At 37.7% G+C, this 16,099-nt stretch overlaps 2 protein-coding genes across 6 annotated transcripts in view; both read right to left on the bottom strand.

Annotated features, from left to right (window-relative positions):
- The window catches only part of RABGAP1L (RAB GTPase activating protein 1 like), a 689,413-nt gene that overhangs the window by 547,755 nt on the left and 125,559 nt on the right, over nucleotides 1-16,099 (bottom strand). For all 5 annotated transcript variants that reach the window (XM_060132737.1, XM_060132738.1, XM_060132736.1 and 2 more), the window contains exon 11: nucleotides 6,099-6,240. In XM_060132737.1, coding sequence (XP_059988720.1) covers nucleotides 6,099-6,240 — 142 coding nt within the window. The remainder of the gene's footprint in view (nucleotides 1-6,098; nucleotides 6,241-16,099) is intronic.
- On the bottom strand, nucleotides 7,850-9,239 carry LOC132515824 (COP9 signalosome complex subunit 8-like). The gene has a single exon (XM_060142176.1). The coding sequence runs from the start codon at nucleotides 9,226-9,228 to the stop codon at nucleotides 8,599-8,601; it is 630 nt and encodes a 209-aa protein (XP_059998159.1). The 5' UTR covers nucleotides 9,229-9,239; the 3' UTR covers nucleotides 7,850-8,598.

Consider the following 16,099-nt stretch of genomic DNA (forward strand, 5'->3'; position numbering starts at 1 on the left):
TTTCTCAAGACCTTAACTGGCTGTCTTCGGACAATTTTATTGACATTTATGATTGCTTTTTGATGAGCAGATTTGCCAAGCCCCTCACCCAAGCCATTCCGCACTAAACACATTTTAAATGTAATTTGCCTGAGCAACCTACTAAAAAATGTCATAGAAAATATTTTTAAACATTTCTAAGTACGGAAATTGCCAGTATGCTAAAATCACTATTTTCTTTTGACTGTTAACATGCCTTGGTTGAAGAGCTTACTCAGGTGACCTTAAGTAGAAAAGCCTCTAAGCAGAGTAAATAGCATTTGCAAAGACACAGAAGCACGTCAGGGAACTGCATGCATTTTGTTAAGTGTTAGGTTAAGTGTTGGGTGGGTAACTATTTTTAGCTCTCCCTTTCCTACTACAGATGAGCTCAAATCTCTTACACCCTAAATATGCCCTTTGTTGGCCAGATGCAACCCAATGTTTTTACTCCAATCTCTTTTCTCGTCTTCTCCATCAACCTTCTTGAAAGAATAATTTGAACACTATTCAAACTTCTCCCCTTCCTCACCTCTAGTCAATCCTCAATCCACTACAATAAGGCTTCCTTCCCAACTTTACTAAAATTACCCTCAGAGGGGTTCAGTAATCTCTCAAATTTACCAAATCCGATTAACAATTTTTGGTCCTTATCATACTGAAACTCTTGTTCCATTTGTCAATACTGCACATCACTCTTTCCTTCTGAATCTCCACTCCTTAGTCTATTAACACATTGTCTTAGCTCTCCTCATATTGTTCTGATCATTTTTCTGCAGATAAGTCCTTTAGCTGCACTTAAAGGATCTCTTAAACTCTACTTCTAAACCCCCCCTCCCACATTTCTCCCAAGGAAATTTCAGCCATTATCATTGCTTCACACTGGTGACTCTCAAACCTTTATCTCCAGTTGTAAAACTTCTCTCACAATTTAAGACTATTTCTAATAACCGAAAAGTAGTTCCACTTTAATGTTCCACAGTGAGTTCAAATTCATCAGTGTCTGAAACTGAATGAATCTTACCCCCACCCCCAAACCGACTCTTCCCAGGTGTTCCCTATCTCATTTGTTGGCATCCACACCATCCAGGCACCTCAGCTACAATCCTAGATTGAATTTATGATTCTTTCTCCTCCCTTCTCTTCTGCTGCCCATGACATCCAATTAAGTTACAAGCCCCACTGCTTTAACCTCAGGAATATTCTCAAATCTCTTTTACCCCTCATTCCTTACATTTTGAGGTAGTCATTTTGACACAACTGTGTCAAAAGAACTTTGTCAAAATGGCTATGTCAGAAATGAAGCTTGACAGCATAGCACAGGGAGATGGGCTTGGTGCTTTGTGACCACCTGGAGGGGTGGGAGAGGGAGGGTGGGAGGGGGAGGCTCAAGAGGGAGGGGGTATGGGGACACGTGTATGCATATGGCTGATTCGCTTTGTTGTGAAACAGAAACTAACACGGTATTGTGAAGCAATTATACTCCAATGAAGATCTATTAAAAAAAAAAAAAAGAAATGAAGCTTGAGCCCAATTTAGCTCTCTGCCAAGACTGGAAAATGATGGCCTATCCAATACTTCCTACATGATTTTAAGATCCTGGCAGTGAATGTTTCTAAATATTTTGCTGATTAAAGCCATGGCCACTGAGCCTGCGCGTCCGGAGCCTGTGCTCCACAACGGGAGAGGCCACAACAGGGAGAGGCCCGCATACTGCAAAAAAAAAAAAAAAAAAAAAAGATCTAGAAAATGTAAGATCTACAATATCTTGTCTGTAAAGGGAATACTAAAAATACTACCTTTTAAGCAATTAGAAGCGGAGTTACAATTCAGTGGTTTAAAGAAGAATATAGGCATGCCTCATTTTATTGTTCTTTGCTTTACTACTCTGGCACACATTGTGAACTTTACACATTGAAGGTTAGTAGCAATCCTGGGTCCAGCAAGTCTATCGGCAGCATTTTTCCAATAGCATTTGCTCACTTCAAGTCTCTGTGTCACATTTTGGTAATTCTCACAATATTTCAACCTTTTTCATTATTATTACATTTGTTATGGTGATCTGTGATCAATGATTTGATGTTACTATTGCAAAAAAGATTACAACTTGCTGAAGGCTCAGATGATGGTTAGCATTTTTTAGCAAAAAAGTATTTTTTAATTAAGGTATGTATACTGTTTTTAGCTATAATGCTATTGCACACTTAATAGACTACAGTGTAGTGTAAACATAACTTTTATATGCACTGGGAAACCAAAAAATTCATGTGGCTCACTTTATTATGATATTTGCTTTATTGCAGTGGTCTGGAACAGAACCCACAATACCTCCAAGGTGTGCCTGTACTTTGATTTTGTGTGTCATGAAAATTCATGCGCTTTAGGGTAAGACTGCCATAGGTTTGAATTCTGTAGATTATACTTTTTTAGCCCTATGACCTCGAATAATTTACTTAACATTTTTTTAGTCTATTTCCTCACATGTAATATAAAGACAATAATAGTCATTTCTCAGGACTAATGTGAGTAAAATATGAAACTAGGTCTATTAAATATCAAATACATTATATACACAAAGCAGATATTTAATCCATTTTAGTTAGTTATCCTTCTTTTAAGTTAGTGAATAGAAGTGAGGAATTTTTATTTACTAAATTAGAATAAAAGGCATAATTATGTGGTACTAAATTGTATAATATATTTTTACTGAGTAGGGCTGAGTCATTCTATTATTTTTCTTCTTTCCCAATTCTAGCTCCATATATTTTTTCATTTCTAAAGGAAATGGCATTTTTGCAAGACATTATCTGAAATCTTGTGTTCAAGTAACTTTCTGGTAGATTCTTGTCACACCTATTTATTCCTCTTCCTGAGCACACAGCTCAATTATATTCCCCAACCACCCCTGTGGTTCTTGTTTAGCAGAACGTCTGGCCCAAAATTCTCCTTCATGCGATCTCTGTCTTTTCCTCTTCATGTTGGCTGGGACAGAGATGACAAAAGTGTTCCCGGAAGTCATATAAAATATAATGGAGTCACACAATGGAAGTAAGGGCTGAACTCTGTGATCACTAGAATACTAAGGAAGTGAATGTTCTGTGACTCCAAGGCTAGGACATAAAAGGCACTGCAACTTCCACCTTGGTTTCGGGGATTGCCATCTGGGGAAAGCTAACCATTATATCATAAGGACACCCAACGAGAACCATGGGGAGGCCTATGTGGAGAGGAACTGAAGTTTCTTGCCAACCGCCAGCAACATTTTGGCAGCTATATGAATCAGCCCCTTGGAAGCTCCTCCAAGCTGTCAGCCCCACCCAATGAAGTCTTCAGATAACTATATCCCCCAGATAATATCTGACTCTTCCTAAGAAACTCTTAGCCAGAATTGACCAGACAAGCCTAATTCCTGACCCACAGAAACCATGAGATAATAAATGTTTTTAAGTCAAAAAAAAAAAATTACTTCCAACCACATGTAAAAATTTAAATAGATCACAGACAAATCATTAAGGAAAAAAACTGACAGGGAATTCCCTGGCGGTCCAGTGGCTAGGACTCCATGCTTCCACTGCAGGGGCCCATGTTCGATCCCAGGTCAGGGAACTAAGATCCCTCAAGCTGCACGGCACAGCCAAAAAAAAAAACCGAAAATGACAAATTAGACTTCACAAAAATTAAACTTTTGTTTCTCAAAAGACAATGTTCATTTCTTTTTATGGCTGAGTAATATTCCATTGTATATATGTGCCACATCTTCTTTATCCATTCATCTGTCGATGGACACTTAGATTGCTTCCATGTCCTGGCTATTGTAAATAGAGCTGCAGTTGAACATTGCGGTACATGACTCTTTTTGAGTTACGGTTTTCTCAGGATATATGCCCAGTAGTGGGATTGCTGGTAGTGAGGTGGATGGACCTAGAGTCTGTCACACAGCGTGAAGTAAGTCAGAATGAGAAAAACAAATATCATATGCTAACACATATATATGGAACCCACCCCCCCCCAAAAAAAAAGTGGTTATGAAGAACCTAGGGGTAGGACGGGAATAAAGACGCAGACATAGAGAATGGACTTGAGGACACGGGGAGGGGGAAGGGTAAGCTGGGACGAAGTGAGAGAGTGGCATGGACTTATATATACTACCAAATGTAAAACAGATAGCTAGTGGGAAGCAGCAGCACAGCACAGGGAGATCAGCTCCATGCTTTGTGACCACCTAGAGGGGTGGGATTGGAAGGGTGGGTGGGAGGCACAAGAGGGAGGGGATATGGGGATATATGTAGTATAGCTGATTCACTTTGTTATAAAGCAGAAATTAACACACCATTGTAAAGCAATTATACTCCAATAAAGATGTTAAAAAAAAAGATATTGTTCAGAAAATGAAAAGGCAAAATACAGAGAGGGAGAAAATATTTGCAAAATATATCCGATAAAGGACCTTTGCCAACGTATATAAAGAAATCTTAAAAATCAACAAGGAAAAAAAAATCAACAAGGAGACAAATAACCCAATTTTAAAATGGTCAACAGATGTGAATAGAGTCTTGACCAAGAAGATAAACAGATGGCAAATACCATAGAAAAAGATGCACGACAGATTTAGTCATTAGAGAAATTCAACTTAATATCACAAGAAATGATTATACACCCTCTAGAATGGCTAAAATTTTAAAAACTGACAATGCCGAATGTTGATAAGGATACAAAGCAACTGACTCATCAGTAAGGAAAATGGCACAGCTACTTTGAAAAACAGCTCAGTTGTTTCCTACAAAGTTATCAACAACATACACTTAACTGTAAAACATAGCCATTCCACTCATAGGTGTTTACCCAAGAGAAATGAAAGCACATATTCACCAAAGACTCATACTCAAATGTTCATAGCAGCTCTATTCCTAATAGCCAATAGCTAAAAACAAATTCACCATTAACTGGTGAATAGACAGATAAACAAATCGTGGCATATCTTTACAACAGATTACTACTAACAATAAAAAGGAACCACCTATTGATACAACATATATAAATCTCAAAAGTTTTACGCTATGTGAAAGATGCTATATATCAATATAAAAGTCTGTACTATATGATTCATTTTATATGAAATTGTAGAAAAGGCAAAACATGGTGACGGAACACAGATCAGTGATTGACAAAGACCACAAGTGAGGGGAAAAGATGGACTATAAAGGGGCATGAGGGAAATTTGACCAGGGGGGAGGGTGGAGGGAGGGGTGGTTAATGGAAATGTTTTATATCATGATTCTTGCGGTAGTTATACAGATGTATATCCACTTGTCAAAATTTGATGAACCATACACTTAAAACATGTACATTCTATTGTATGTAATTTATACCTTCATAAATTTTTTAAATGAAACACTCAGAATAATGTCTAGCATACTAAGCACTCAAAAAAATTAGCTAAAAATAACTTATTTTTATGGCAATCAAAGAAAGGAATGGTTTCATAGAGAGAAAGACTGAGAATTCTAAAATGCCCTTTTCAAAGGGCCAAATGAAGTGTGACTCTCGTGAGGTCGGTTAGCATCTCTCAGCAGCATTCAAGTAGTAAACAGAAAAGATACCAGCTAGTATTTCAAAAAGTGAATGGTAAGTGAAAAGGCAACAACAAAAAACAAGTCAGAACTGAATAATGTCAAATGAGGAGTACGACATGAACTATCACTGAAATTCTAAAAACACTTGAGAGAATTTGAAAGTTCTCATTAAACACTTCAAAAGTACTTAAAATAAGGAGCAAGACAACAAAGTTAGGCTGTCAAATTTAAATAGTTGTATAAGTGGGACTGGGGAGTATTCAACCAAGGAACCAAATAGACTAAATTCTCTTCTACATCGAGTAGAATCTAGTCTAAGAGTGGCAGAGACCACGGAGAATCACCACTCCTCGCTTTATCCCTCCCATAGGCACGCACGCACGCATGCACGCACGCGCACACACACACACACACACACACACACACACACACACCCCACACATCGTTCAGGATTATAAGTAAAGCAGCTATGTAAAGAGAGGGAACTGAATAAATTTCACTTCTTACCCTCTTCTGCTTCATCCTCCTGGGGTGACAATGGGCCCCCTCCACTAGCAGGAGTGATTGGTTCCTCCTTCTCAGACTCTCGCTGTAGACTCACCACCTCATATATTGCATCTCCAGTATTGGTATGGCCTTTTCCCTCAGACTGAGAAAGATATAAACACATGTTTCAACATTAGAAATTTTTTGGTTTTTTTTTTTTTTTTTTTGCGTTACGCGGGCCTCTCACTGTTATGGCCTCTCCCATTGCGGAGCACAGGCTCCGCATGCGCGGGCTCAGCGGCCATGGCTCACGGGCCTAGCCGCTCCGTAGCATGTGAGATCTTCCCGGACCGGGGCACGAACCCATGTCCCCTGCATCGGCAGGCGGACTCTCAACCACTGCGCCACCAGGGAAGCCCCAACATTAGAAATTTGAAGGAGGGACTTCCCTGGTGGTCCAGTGGTTAAGACTCCACGCTCCCAATGCAAGGGGCCCAGATTCAATCCCTGGTTAGGGAACTAGATCCCACATGCTGCAACTAAGACCCAGCGCAGCCAAATAAACAAATATCTTTTTTAAAAAAAGGGAATTTGAAGAAAACATTGAAAGGTAGTATATTTCAGTGGTCCTTAAAAAGAGCTAAAATGAAGAGCAGCATGTCATGTTTGATCTACAGTATGTCTGAAGTTGAGAAAAAATTTTAAAGTATATTGTTCTTCACATAGTAGTCTAAAGTATCGTTCTTTTAGTATTATTTTAACCAATACAATGAAACCTACTAACCATTTTGAGAAAACTCGATTTCTTTTATCAGAAAAACCTGAGACAGCACAGATTCCAGGGCAGACAGATAAGCAAGTGATGCTGGATTCTCAGGACTGACTACCTTGCTCTGAGGTAAAGAGATACCAGCTATATCCATCAGCTAATTCATCGAAGTAGACACTTATCACCTTATAAATGGTTTATATTCTAAATGGCCATTGGTTAAGGAGGAAAAATTAAGGCAACAGCCAATTAACCAACCTAGCACGGCCTACAAAGCCCTAAATAAATTGGACCTTGCCTCTCTCTCAAGCCTCATCTCACACCTAAAGACTGTTACTACATTTCAGCCACTCTGGCCTTGTTTCAGCTCTGGGAACTTTAAATTCTTTCCCCACTCAAGGTCTTGGGACATCCTTTTCTTTCTGCCAATACAGCTTTTCCTCCTACTCTTTGCTAACTCCCATCAATCCTGGATCCTTACCTCCTAATGTCACTTTACAAAGAAGCTAAATGAAGTTTCCATGTTTTTGATTCCCAGCAAACCCTGTCCTTCTCCTTTACTGCACTTACTACAATATAACTACACATAATTCTTATTATTATATTTATTTGTTTAATGGCTATCTCATCCAGAAGAGAGGAAGCATTATATGCGCAAGGATTATGTTGACTTCCTTTTTTTTTTTTAGGTCATTTCTATTTAATTAAGAAATTTGTAATTTAAAAGAGACAATGACAAACTAGAACACAACCACAGGAAGACAGGATAGTGAAACTTCTAGAAACTACCTTAGAAAAAACAGTTGAAAAATTCAATTAAATACTTATTGAACAAATGCAGAATAAATGAACTAGGGGGTGGTTTTAACCTGAAGATACAATAAACAACTTCAAATATTCAGAGGGCTGTCACACAAAAAATGAAAGACTTGTTCAGTATTTCTCCAAAGGGCGGAACTTGACCCAAGGGCCAAATATAAGCAGCCAAGAGGCTGCAGGACAGTCGTACAAAGTGTATCACTTAATCGCTTCTTTCCCAAACAATGCATTCCACACTTACGTTTCCCTTCTTCTGAAAGGAAATATTACAACTTAATACTTCTTATGAATGTCTTTAACAAGTCCCATTTTCATGGCAAGCCCTCCACTGCCAGCAATGGATGTACTCACACTCTCAGAAAAAAATCTAAAGTTAACAAGCTGGTTTACTAGGGAGATGGCCTTTGTTCCTCAGCTCTATCTCAGCATTTTATATTTGTGATTCTCAGGAGGGGAGAGAAAAAGAGCATATTCTCCAAAGGGGGTGAATTAGAGTCCCCGGCACTTCAGATCCTGCCCCTGGGGACAGTCCTCCTCAAACCCCAGACGTATCACTGTAACTATCAACCTGTGGTAGAGATGGGAGTGTGCTGTGTGCTGGGGCAGAAGAAAACAGCTGACAACCAATATTCTACATGAAGCAGGAGAACTGTATTTCACGAGTCACTAGGAAATATAAACTGACTGCCTAATACTGACGGGCTCCATCCAAACTGTCAAATATTACAAAATGAGAATTGTTTCAACAACCATTCAGCATGTTTAAGGACAAAATATATATAATATATTTTATATTATATACGTATTTTATCACATACTCAGTAAGGAATGATGAGGTGCTTAATCCATCCAATAAAATTGAAAATAAAAATTTTACATTTTTCTGTCAGTATTCAGGATGCTGAAGGTGGATCTTGAACTCAGAATGATAAGTCAGTTTTCGAGGAAAGCCACATAATCAGTGAGTCTGGCTAACTGCTGTTCATTGGGGATGGGTGGAACGGGGGCAGGCTCTGAAAAGGGAATAAACCTGTTAAAGGAAACAACCAGGGCCCCTGCAACTGGCTTTCTGGGCATGACCATCCTTGTGGTGGAGTCGGCCTGCCATCCTTGTTCTAGGATACCTTTCACAGCCTCTTCCACGGGAAGTCCAACAAAGGCTGCGAAATCGTCGGCAATAATGGAGGTATATGCCTGAGAGACCAGGGAGAAGGCTCGCCTCCGGGTGGCATCTCTAAGTGCCTCCATGATTGGCTGGACCGTCTCAGACCATGGGTGAGCGCTGATGGTGGTATAGATCCCAGGGAAATCTCTCTGCCAGATTCTTTGTCCTACCGACCAAATTCCCCCAAGTTCAGAATTTGCAGATTTTATAGCAGGTTGTATTCTTTTCCAAAGATATCTTGCATTATTCATGTCATTATAAAGCAGATATAAAGCTAGAAGCTGACCATACACTGGAGGTGTAGCAATTCCTCCTGGAGCCTTGAGCTCCTGGTTCTCGCACTGATCCAGCAACTTTCTGAAACTAAAGGAACTTTCCGCCATCACCGCCACGGGCATTTTCCCGGCTGGTCCCGCCACAGAACCTCCCCACCGAGCCGGACCTCAGACTGTCCCTATGTTGACTTTCAATCAGAAATAATATGGTACCTGACACATAGAAGGTACTCAACAAATGAGTGGAATGAATGACTAGACTAATGGTAAAACATGAATTTTAGAGTCAAATAGATCTGAGTCTGAACTCAAATTTCACTACTAATAAGAGTGTGCTCTTGGACAAAATACTTAACTTTTCTGAGTCACAGTATCTATAACAATAAAATGGAAATAAACCACCTTAAAATTATTAAGAAGATTAAATATAATACTTTGAACATAAACCAAAGTGCTGGAACAAATTTATACTAATATTATTATTATTGCAATGTTTGTACCACCATACTAGACTCTAAAGAAAACAAAATATGAATAATATAAATCTAACTTTACACATAAAGGAACTAGAGAAAGAGGAACAAACAAAACCCAAAATTAGTAGAAGGAAAGAAATCATAAAGAACAGAGCAGAAATAAATGAAATAGAAACAAAGAAAACAACAGCAAAGATCAATAAAATTAAAAGCTGGTTCTTTGAGAAGATAAACAAAATTGATAAACCATTAGCTAGACTCATCAAGAAAAAGAGGGAGAGGACTCAAATCAATAAAATTAGAAATGATAAAGGAGAAGTTACAACAGAGAGCGCAGAAATACAAGCATCCTAAGAGACTACTACAAGAAATTCTATGCCAATAAAATGGACAACCTGGAAGAAATGGACAAATTCTTAGAAAGGTATAAGCTTCCAAGACTGAACCAGGAAGAAATAAAAAATACGAACAGACCAATCACAAGTAATGAAATTGAAATTGTGATTAAAAATCTTCCAACAAACAAAAGTCCAGGACCAGATGGCTTCACAGGTGAATTCTATCAAACATTTAGAGAAGAGCTACTACCCACCCTTCTCAAACTCTTCCAAACAATTGCAAAGAAAGGAACACTCCCAAACTCATTCTATGAGGTCACCATTACCCTGATACCAAAACCAGACAAAGATACTACAAAAAAAGAAAATTACAGACCAATATCACTCATGAATATAGATGCAAAAATCCTCCACAAAATACTAGCAAACAGAATCCAACAACACATTAAAAGGATCATACACCATGATCAAGTGGGATTCATCCCAGGGATGCAAGGATTCTTCAATACACGCAAATCAATCAATGTGATACACCATATTAACAAACTGAAGAAGAAAAACCATATGATCATCTCAACAGATGCAGAAAAAGCTCTTGACAAAATTCAACACCGATTTATGATAAAAACTCTCCAGAAAGTGGGCATAGAGGGAACCTACTTCAACATAATAAAGGCCACATATGACAAACCCACAGCAAACATCATTCTCCATGGTGAAAAACTGAAAGCATTTCCTCTAAGATCAGGAGCAAGACAAGGATGTCCACTCTCACCACTATTATTCAACATAGTTTTGGAAGTCCTAGCCACAGCAATCAGAGAAGAAAAAGAAATAAAAGGAATACAAATTGGAAAAGAAGAAGTAAAACTATCACTGTCCGCAGATGACATGATACTATACATAAAGAATCCTAAAGATGTTACCAGAAAGCTACTAAAGCTAATCAATGAATTTGGTAAAGTTGCAGGATACAAAATTAATGCACAGAAATCTCTTGGATTCCTATACACTAATGATGAAAAATCTAAAAGAGAAATTAAGGAAACACTCCCATTTACCACTGCAACAAAAAGAATAAAATACCTAGGAATAAACCTACCTAGGGAGACAAAAGACCTGTGTGCAGAAAACTATAAGACACTGATGAAAGAAATTAAAGATGATACAAAGAGATGGAGAGATACACCATGTTCTTGGATTGGAAGAATCAATATTGTGAAAATGACTATACTACCCAAAGCAATCTGCAGATTCAGTGCAATCCCTATCAAGTTACCAATGGCATTTTTTACAGAACTAGAACAAAAAACCTTAAAATTTGTATGAAGACACAAAAGAGCCTGAACAGTCAAAGCAGTCTTGAGGGAAAAAAAAGGAGCGGCAGGAATCAGACTCCCTGACTTCAGACTATACTACAAAGCTACAGTAATCAAGACAATATGGTACTAGCACAAAAACAGAAATATAGACCAATGGAACAGGATAGAAAGCCCAGAAATAAACCCATGCACCTATGGTCAACTAATCTATGACAAAGGAGGCCAGGATACACAATGGAGAAAAGACAGCCTCTTCAATAAGTGGTGCTGGGAAAACTGGACAGCTACATGTGAAAGAATGAAATTAGAACACTCCCTAACACCATACACAAAAGTAAACTCAAAATGGATTAGAGACCTAAATGTAAGACCGGACATTATAAAACTCTTAGAGGAAAACATAGGAAGAACACTCTTTGATGTAAATCACAGCAAGATCATTTTTGATCCACCTCCTAGAGTAATGGAAAGAATAAATGGCTTAATCTCCAAAATATATAAACAGCTCATGCAGCTCAATGTTAAAAAAAACAAACAACCAAATCCAAAAATGGGCAGAAGACCTACATAGACATTTCTTCAAAGAAGACATACAGATGGACAAGAAGCTCATGAAAAGCTGCTCAACATCACTAATTATTAGAGAAATGCAAATCAAGACTACAATGAGGTATCACCTCACACCAGTTAGAATGGGCATCATCAGAAAATCTACAAACAACAAATGCTGGAGAGGGTGTGGAGAAAAGGGAACCCTCTTGCACTGTTGGTGGGAATGTAAATTGATTGATACAGTCACTGTGGAGAACAGTATGGAGTTTCCTTAAAAAACTAAAAATAGAACTACCATACGATCCAGCAATCCCACTACTGGGCATATACCCAGAGAAAACCATAATTCAAAAAGATACATGCACCCCAATGTTCACTGCAGCACTATTTACATTAGCCAGGTCATGGAAGCAACCTAAATGCCCATCGATAGACGAATGGATAAAGAAGATGTGGTACATATATACAATGGAATATTACTCAGCCATAAAATGGAATGAAATTGGGTCATTTGTAGAGACATGGATGGATCTAGAGACTGTCATACAGAGTGAAGTAAGTCAGAAAGAGAAAAACAAATTTCATATATTAATGCATATATGTGGAATCTAGAAAAATGGTACAGATGAACCAGTCTGCAGGGCAGAAATAGAGACACAGATGTAGAGAACAAAGGTATGGACACCAAGGTGGGAAAGTGGCGGGGGTGGAGGGGTGGGGGTGATGGTGGGATTAATTGGGAGATTGGGATTGACATGTGTAAACTAATATGTATAAAATGGATAACTAATGAGAACCTGCTGTATAAAAATAAATAAATAAAATTCTAAAAATAAAAAAAAGAAGAATATAGGCATAGATAGAGAAATAATATCTCTAATATCTACCTGTATTGTAATTCATTTAAATTATAAAAATAAAACTACTTTATTCACTGTTTTCAAGAATTACTTTTGAACCATAAATCAAATTTCCGGTGCATTTTCAAATCATTTAGCAAATAATAAAATGTAAAACTGTCTACTACATTAAACATAGAAAAAAAAAGAAGAAGACAGCCGTGGAAAGTTAAATGGTTAGGTTTAAACCAACCAAATTTTTATTGCATTTCTGCTATATTTAAGAAACAAAGACCTCAATCCCTAGAGCAACCATTAAAATAATTCTATAAAGAAATATAATAAAAATGAAATACTAACTGTTCAAATAATCCAAAAGATGACAGCAAAGGAGAAATAAAGAAATGTAAAATAAGAAACAAGTAGGAAACAAATAATGAAATAGTAAACTTAAATTTAAACATATCAATATTTACGTTAAATATAAACTGCCTAAACAATTAAAAAACAAAATTCTCAGATTATGTTTAAAAAAAGACAACTATTTTCTGTCTACAAAAAAACCCACTTTAAATGTAGTGACATAGGCAAGTTGAAGGTAAAATGAGCTTAGAAGACATACCACAAAAACACTAATCAAAAGAAAGCTGAAGAGACTATATTAATAAAAGACAAAGCAGACTACCAAGCAAGAAAAAAAAATCACTGCGTATAAAGAAGGACACTGCACCATGTTGAAAGGATCAATTCAGCAAGAACACATAAGAATCTTGTAAGTGTATGCACCTAACAACAGGCTTTCAAATATATGAAGCAAATAATTCAAAGAAATGAAAGGAGAGGGACCAATTCACATTTATAATTGGAGACGTCAACATTCTTCTCACAGTAATGAAAAGAAGTTTACAAAAATTCAGCAATGTTATAGAAGAACTGAACACCATCAACAGCAGGATCTGCTATTTATATACCACTCCACCGAATAACAGCAGAGTACACATACTTTTCAAATGCAAATGGAACATTCACCAAAACAAACCATTTCCTGGATTATAAAACAAACTTTAAGAAAATTTTTAAACGTGAAATAATGTTTAGTGACCGTGATACAAGTAAACTGGAAATCAACAACAGAAATACATCTGAAAAATCCCCAAATACTTGGGAATAAAATAACACACTTCTAAATACTCCATGGATCTAAGCCAAAGAGGAAGGCTCAAATTAGAAAATATTTTGAACTGAACAAAAATGAAAATACAATAAATCAAAATTAGTGGGATACATCTAAACAGTGTACATAGGGAGATTTAGAGCTATAAATGCTTATAAGTATTTCAAGTGAGACATCCAAAAATCAATAACCTAAACTTCCACCTTAAGAAACTAGGAAAAGAAGTGCAAAATAATCTAAAACTAGCAGAAGTGAGAAAATAAAGATAACAGCACAAATCAATAAAACCGGGGACAGAAAAGATTAAAAATCAATGAAACCAAAACGTAGTTCTTTACAAAGACCAATGAATTGATAAACCTCTAGCTAAATTCCCAAAGCAAAAAAGAAAGAAGATACAAATTACCAATACCAGGAACAAAAGAGTGGATATCACTGCAGACCCCATGACATCAAATGGATAATAAATAAATACTGCAAATGGCCCTATGCATATTAATTGGACAACTTAGAAAAAATGCACCAAGTTTAAGGTGTACAGCATAATGACCTGATACACTATTATCAATATATATTGCAAAATAACTACCACAGTAACATCCTTCAACTCACATAGTTACTCTTGGTAATTTACTGATTATACTTTTTTATTTTTCAATTGAAGTATAGTTGATTTACAATGTTTCAGGTATACAGCAAAGTGATTCAGTTTTGTTTTGTTTTGTTTTTAAATTTATTTATTTATGTATTTATTTTTGGCTGTGTTGGGTCTTCGTTTCTGTGCGAGGGCTTTCTCCAGTTGCGGCGAGCGGGGGCCACTCTTCATCGCGGTGCGCGGGCCTCTCACTATTGCGGCCTCTCTTGTTGCAGAGCACAGGCTCCAGACACACAGGCTCAGTAGTTATGGCTCACGGGCCCAGTTGCTCCACGGCACGCGGGATCTTCCCAGACCAGAGCTCGAACCCGTGTCCCCTGCATTGGCAGGCAGACTCTCAACCACTGCGCCACCAGGGAAGCCCAGTGATTCAGTTTTATATGCGTGTGTGTGTGTGTGTGTGTGTATATATTCTTTTCCAGATTTCTTTCCATTATACGTTATTACAAGATATTGAATATAGTTCCCTGTGCTATACAGTAGGTCCTTGTTTTTATCTAATTTATACAGTAGTGTGTATCTGCTAATCCCAAATTCCCAATTTATCCATCCCAACTGATTATACTTTGACTTAAATAGGTTCAAATCAACATGCATCTTCAAAAGGGAATTTTCCTTTTATGCTTTTTAACTCTAATAACTGATAAAAGACTTTGCCTCCAACTGAAAGGAATGTTAAGGCACCTGAAAGCAAAGAAGAGATTTGAGAGGAGGATAAAAAAAAAAGTTATTTTAACATTAAACCTATATTTAGCCCAGAGCCCATAAAAAGCCTAAATAAGGCCTGTGCTAGGAAAAAGATCCAAGAAAGGGCAGCTACTTCTACTTCCAGCCTGGCTCATGCTCTCCTAGAGAGGAAAGAAGAGGTGGCTCACTTTCCGCTATTAAGGGCCAAGCCACAGGAGCTTCTGAGAGCAGATAAGACTGTGATGACCTTTTGTCATTCCCTAAAACCTACCCTTTTCTTCAGACAAGGCTCCTCCCTCTAAACTATCTCTTGACTGAAAACACGAAACAGGATGATAGGCTTTGGAGAACAGACTTGTCAAGAGAGGAGCTCTTCCTCCCCCTTAACACTTGACCTCCAGTCTTACTTTAGGTTTCTTGGACATTACAACTCTGCCTCTCATTTCTCTATAACTTCCCCTTGTAGGGGAGCAAAATTTACCACCCCAAAATGTCTCTTTGGCATGCAAATTATTTAGAGATGGAACAAATCAAGGCCAAAAAGACTCAGGAAAAATCTTTGACCTTCCCCCAACTGCCTAAATTTAGATAGAGGGCCTGTTCCTGGAATAGAGCTGCAGTAAGAGATGTCTGCAAAGGATATGGGCTAGGTGTGATGGGGGAAACTCAGCAGGGCCTAGAGATCACAGTCCATTCTGTGTCCCATTGTCTCTGCATGGCCCAGCAAACATCTATTTACCAAATATTTTCTTTTCCATCTCCATGTGAACTGCCTTTTTTCCCTCTGAAGTTCCAAAACACTACCCCCAACATCCTCTTTTGTCTTCAACTGAAGATGGTATTGAAGGAAGAGCTTCAGCCATTTTGGAGAATTACTCAGTTTTCCTGGGTCTCTACCATGTATACATGTTACTAAACTTTTGTTTGATTTTCTCCTGTTAATCTATCTCA

This window comes from Lagenorhynchus albirostris, chromosome 2 (genome assembly GCF_949774975.1).
Source record: "Lagenorhynchus albirostris chromosome 2, mLagAlb1.1, whole genome shotgun sequence".
NCBI classification, from domain to species: domain Eukaryota; kingdom Metazoa; phylum Chordata; class Mammalia; order Artiodactyla; family Delphinidae; genus Lagenorhynchus; species Lagenorhynchus albirostris.

Bases quoted from the DNA above. Each gene is read 5' to 3' on its own strand.
- LOC132515824 (XM_060142176.1), bottom strand. From the start codon at position 9,228: ATGCCCGTGGCGGTGATGGCGGAAAGTTCCTTTAGTTTCAGAAAGTTG.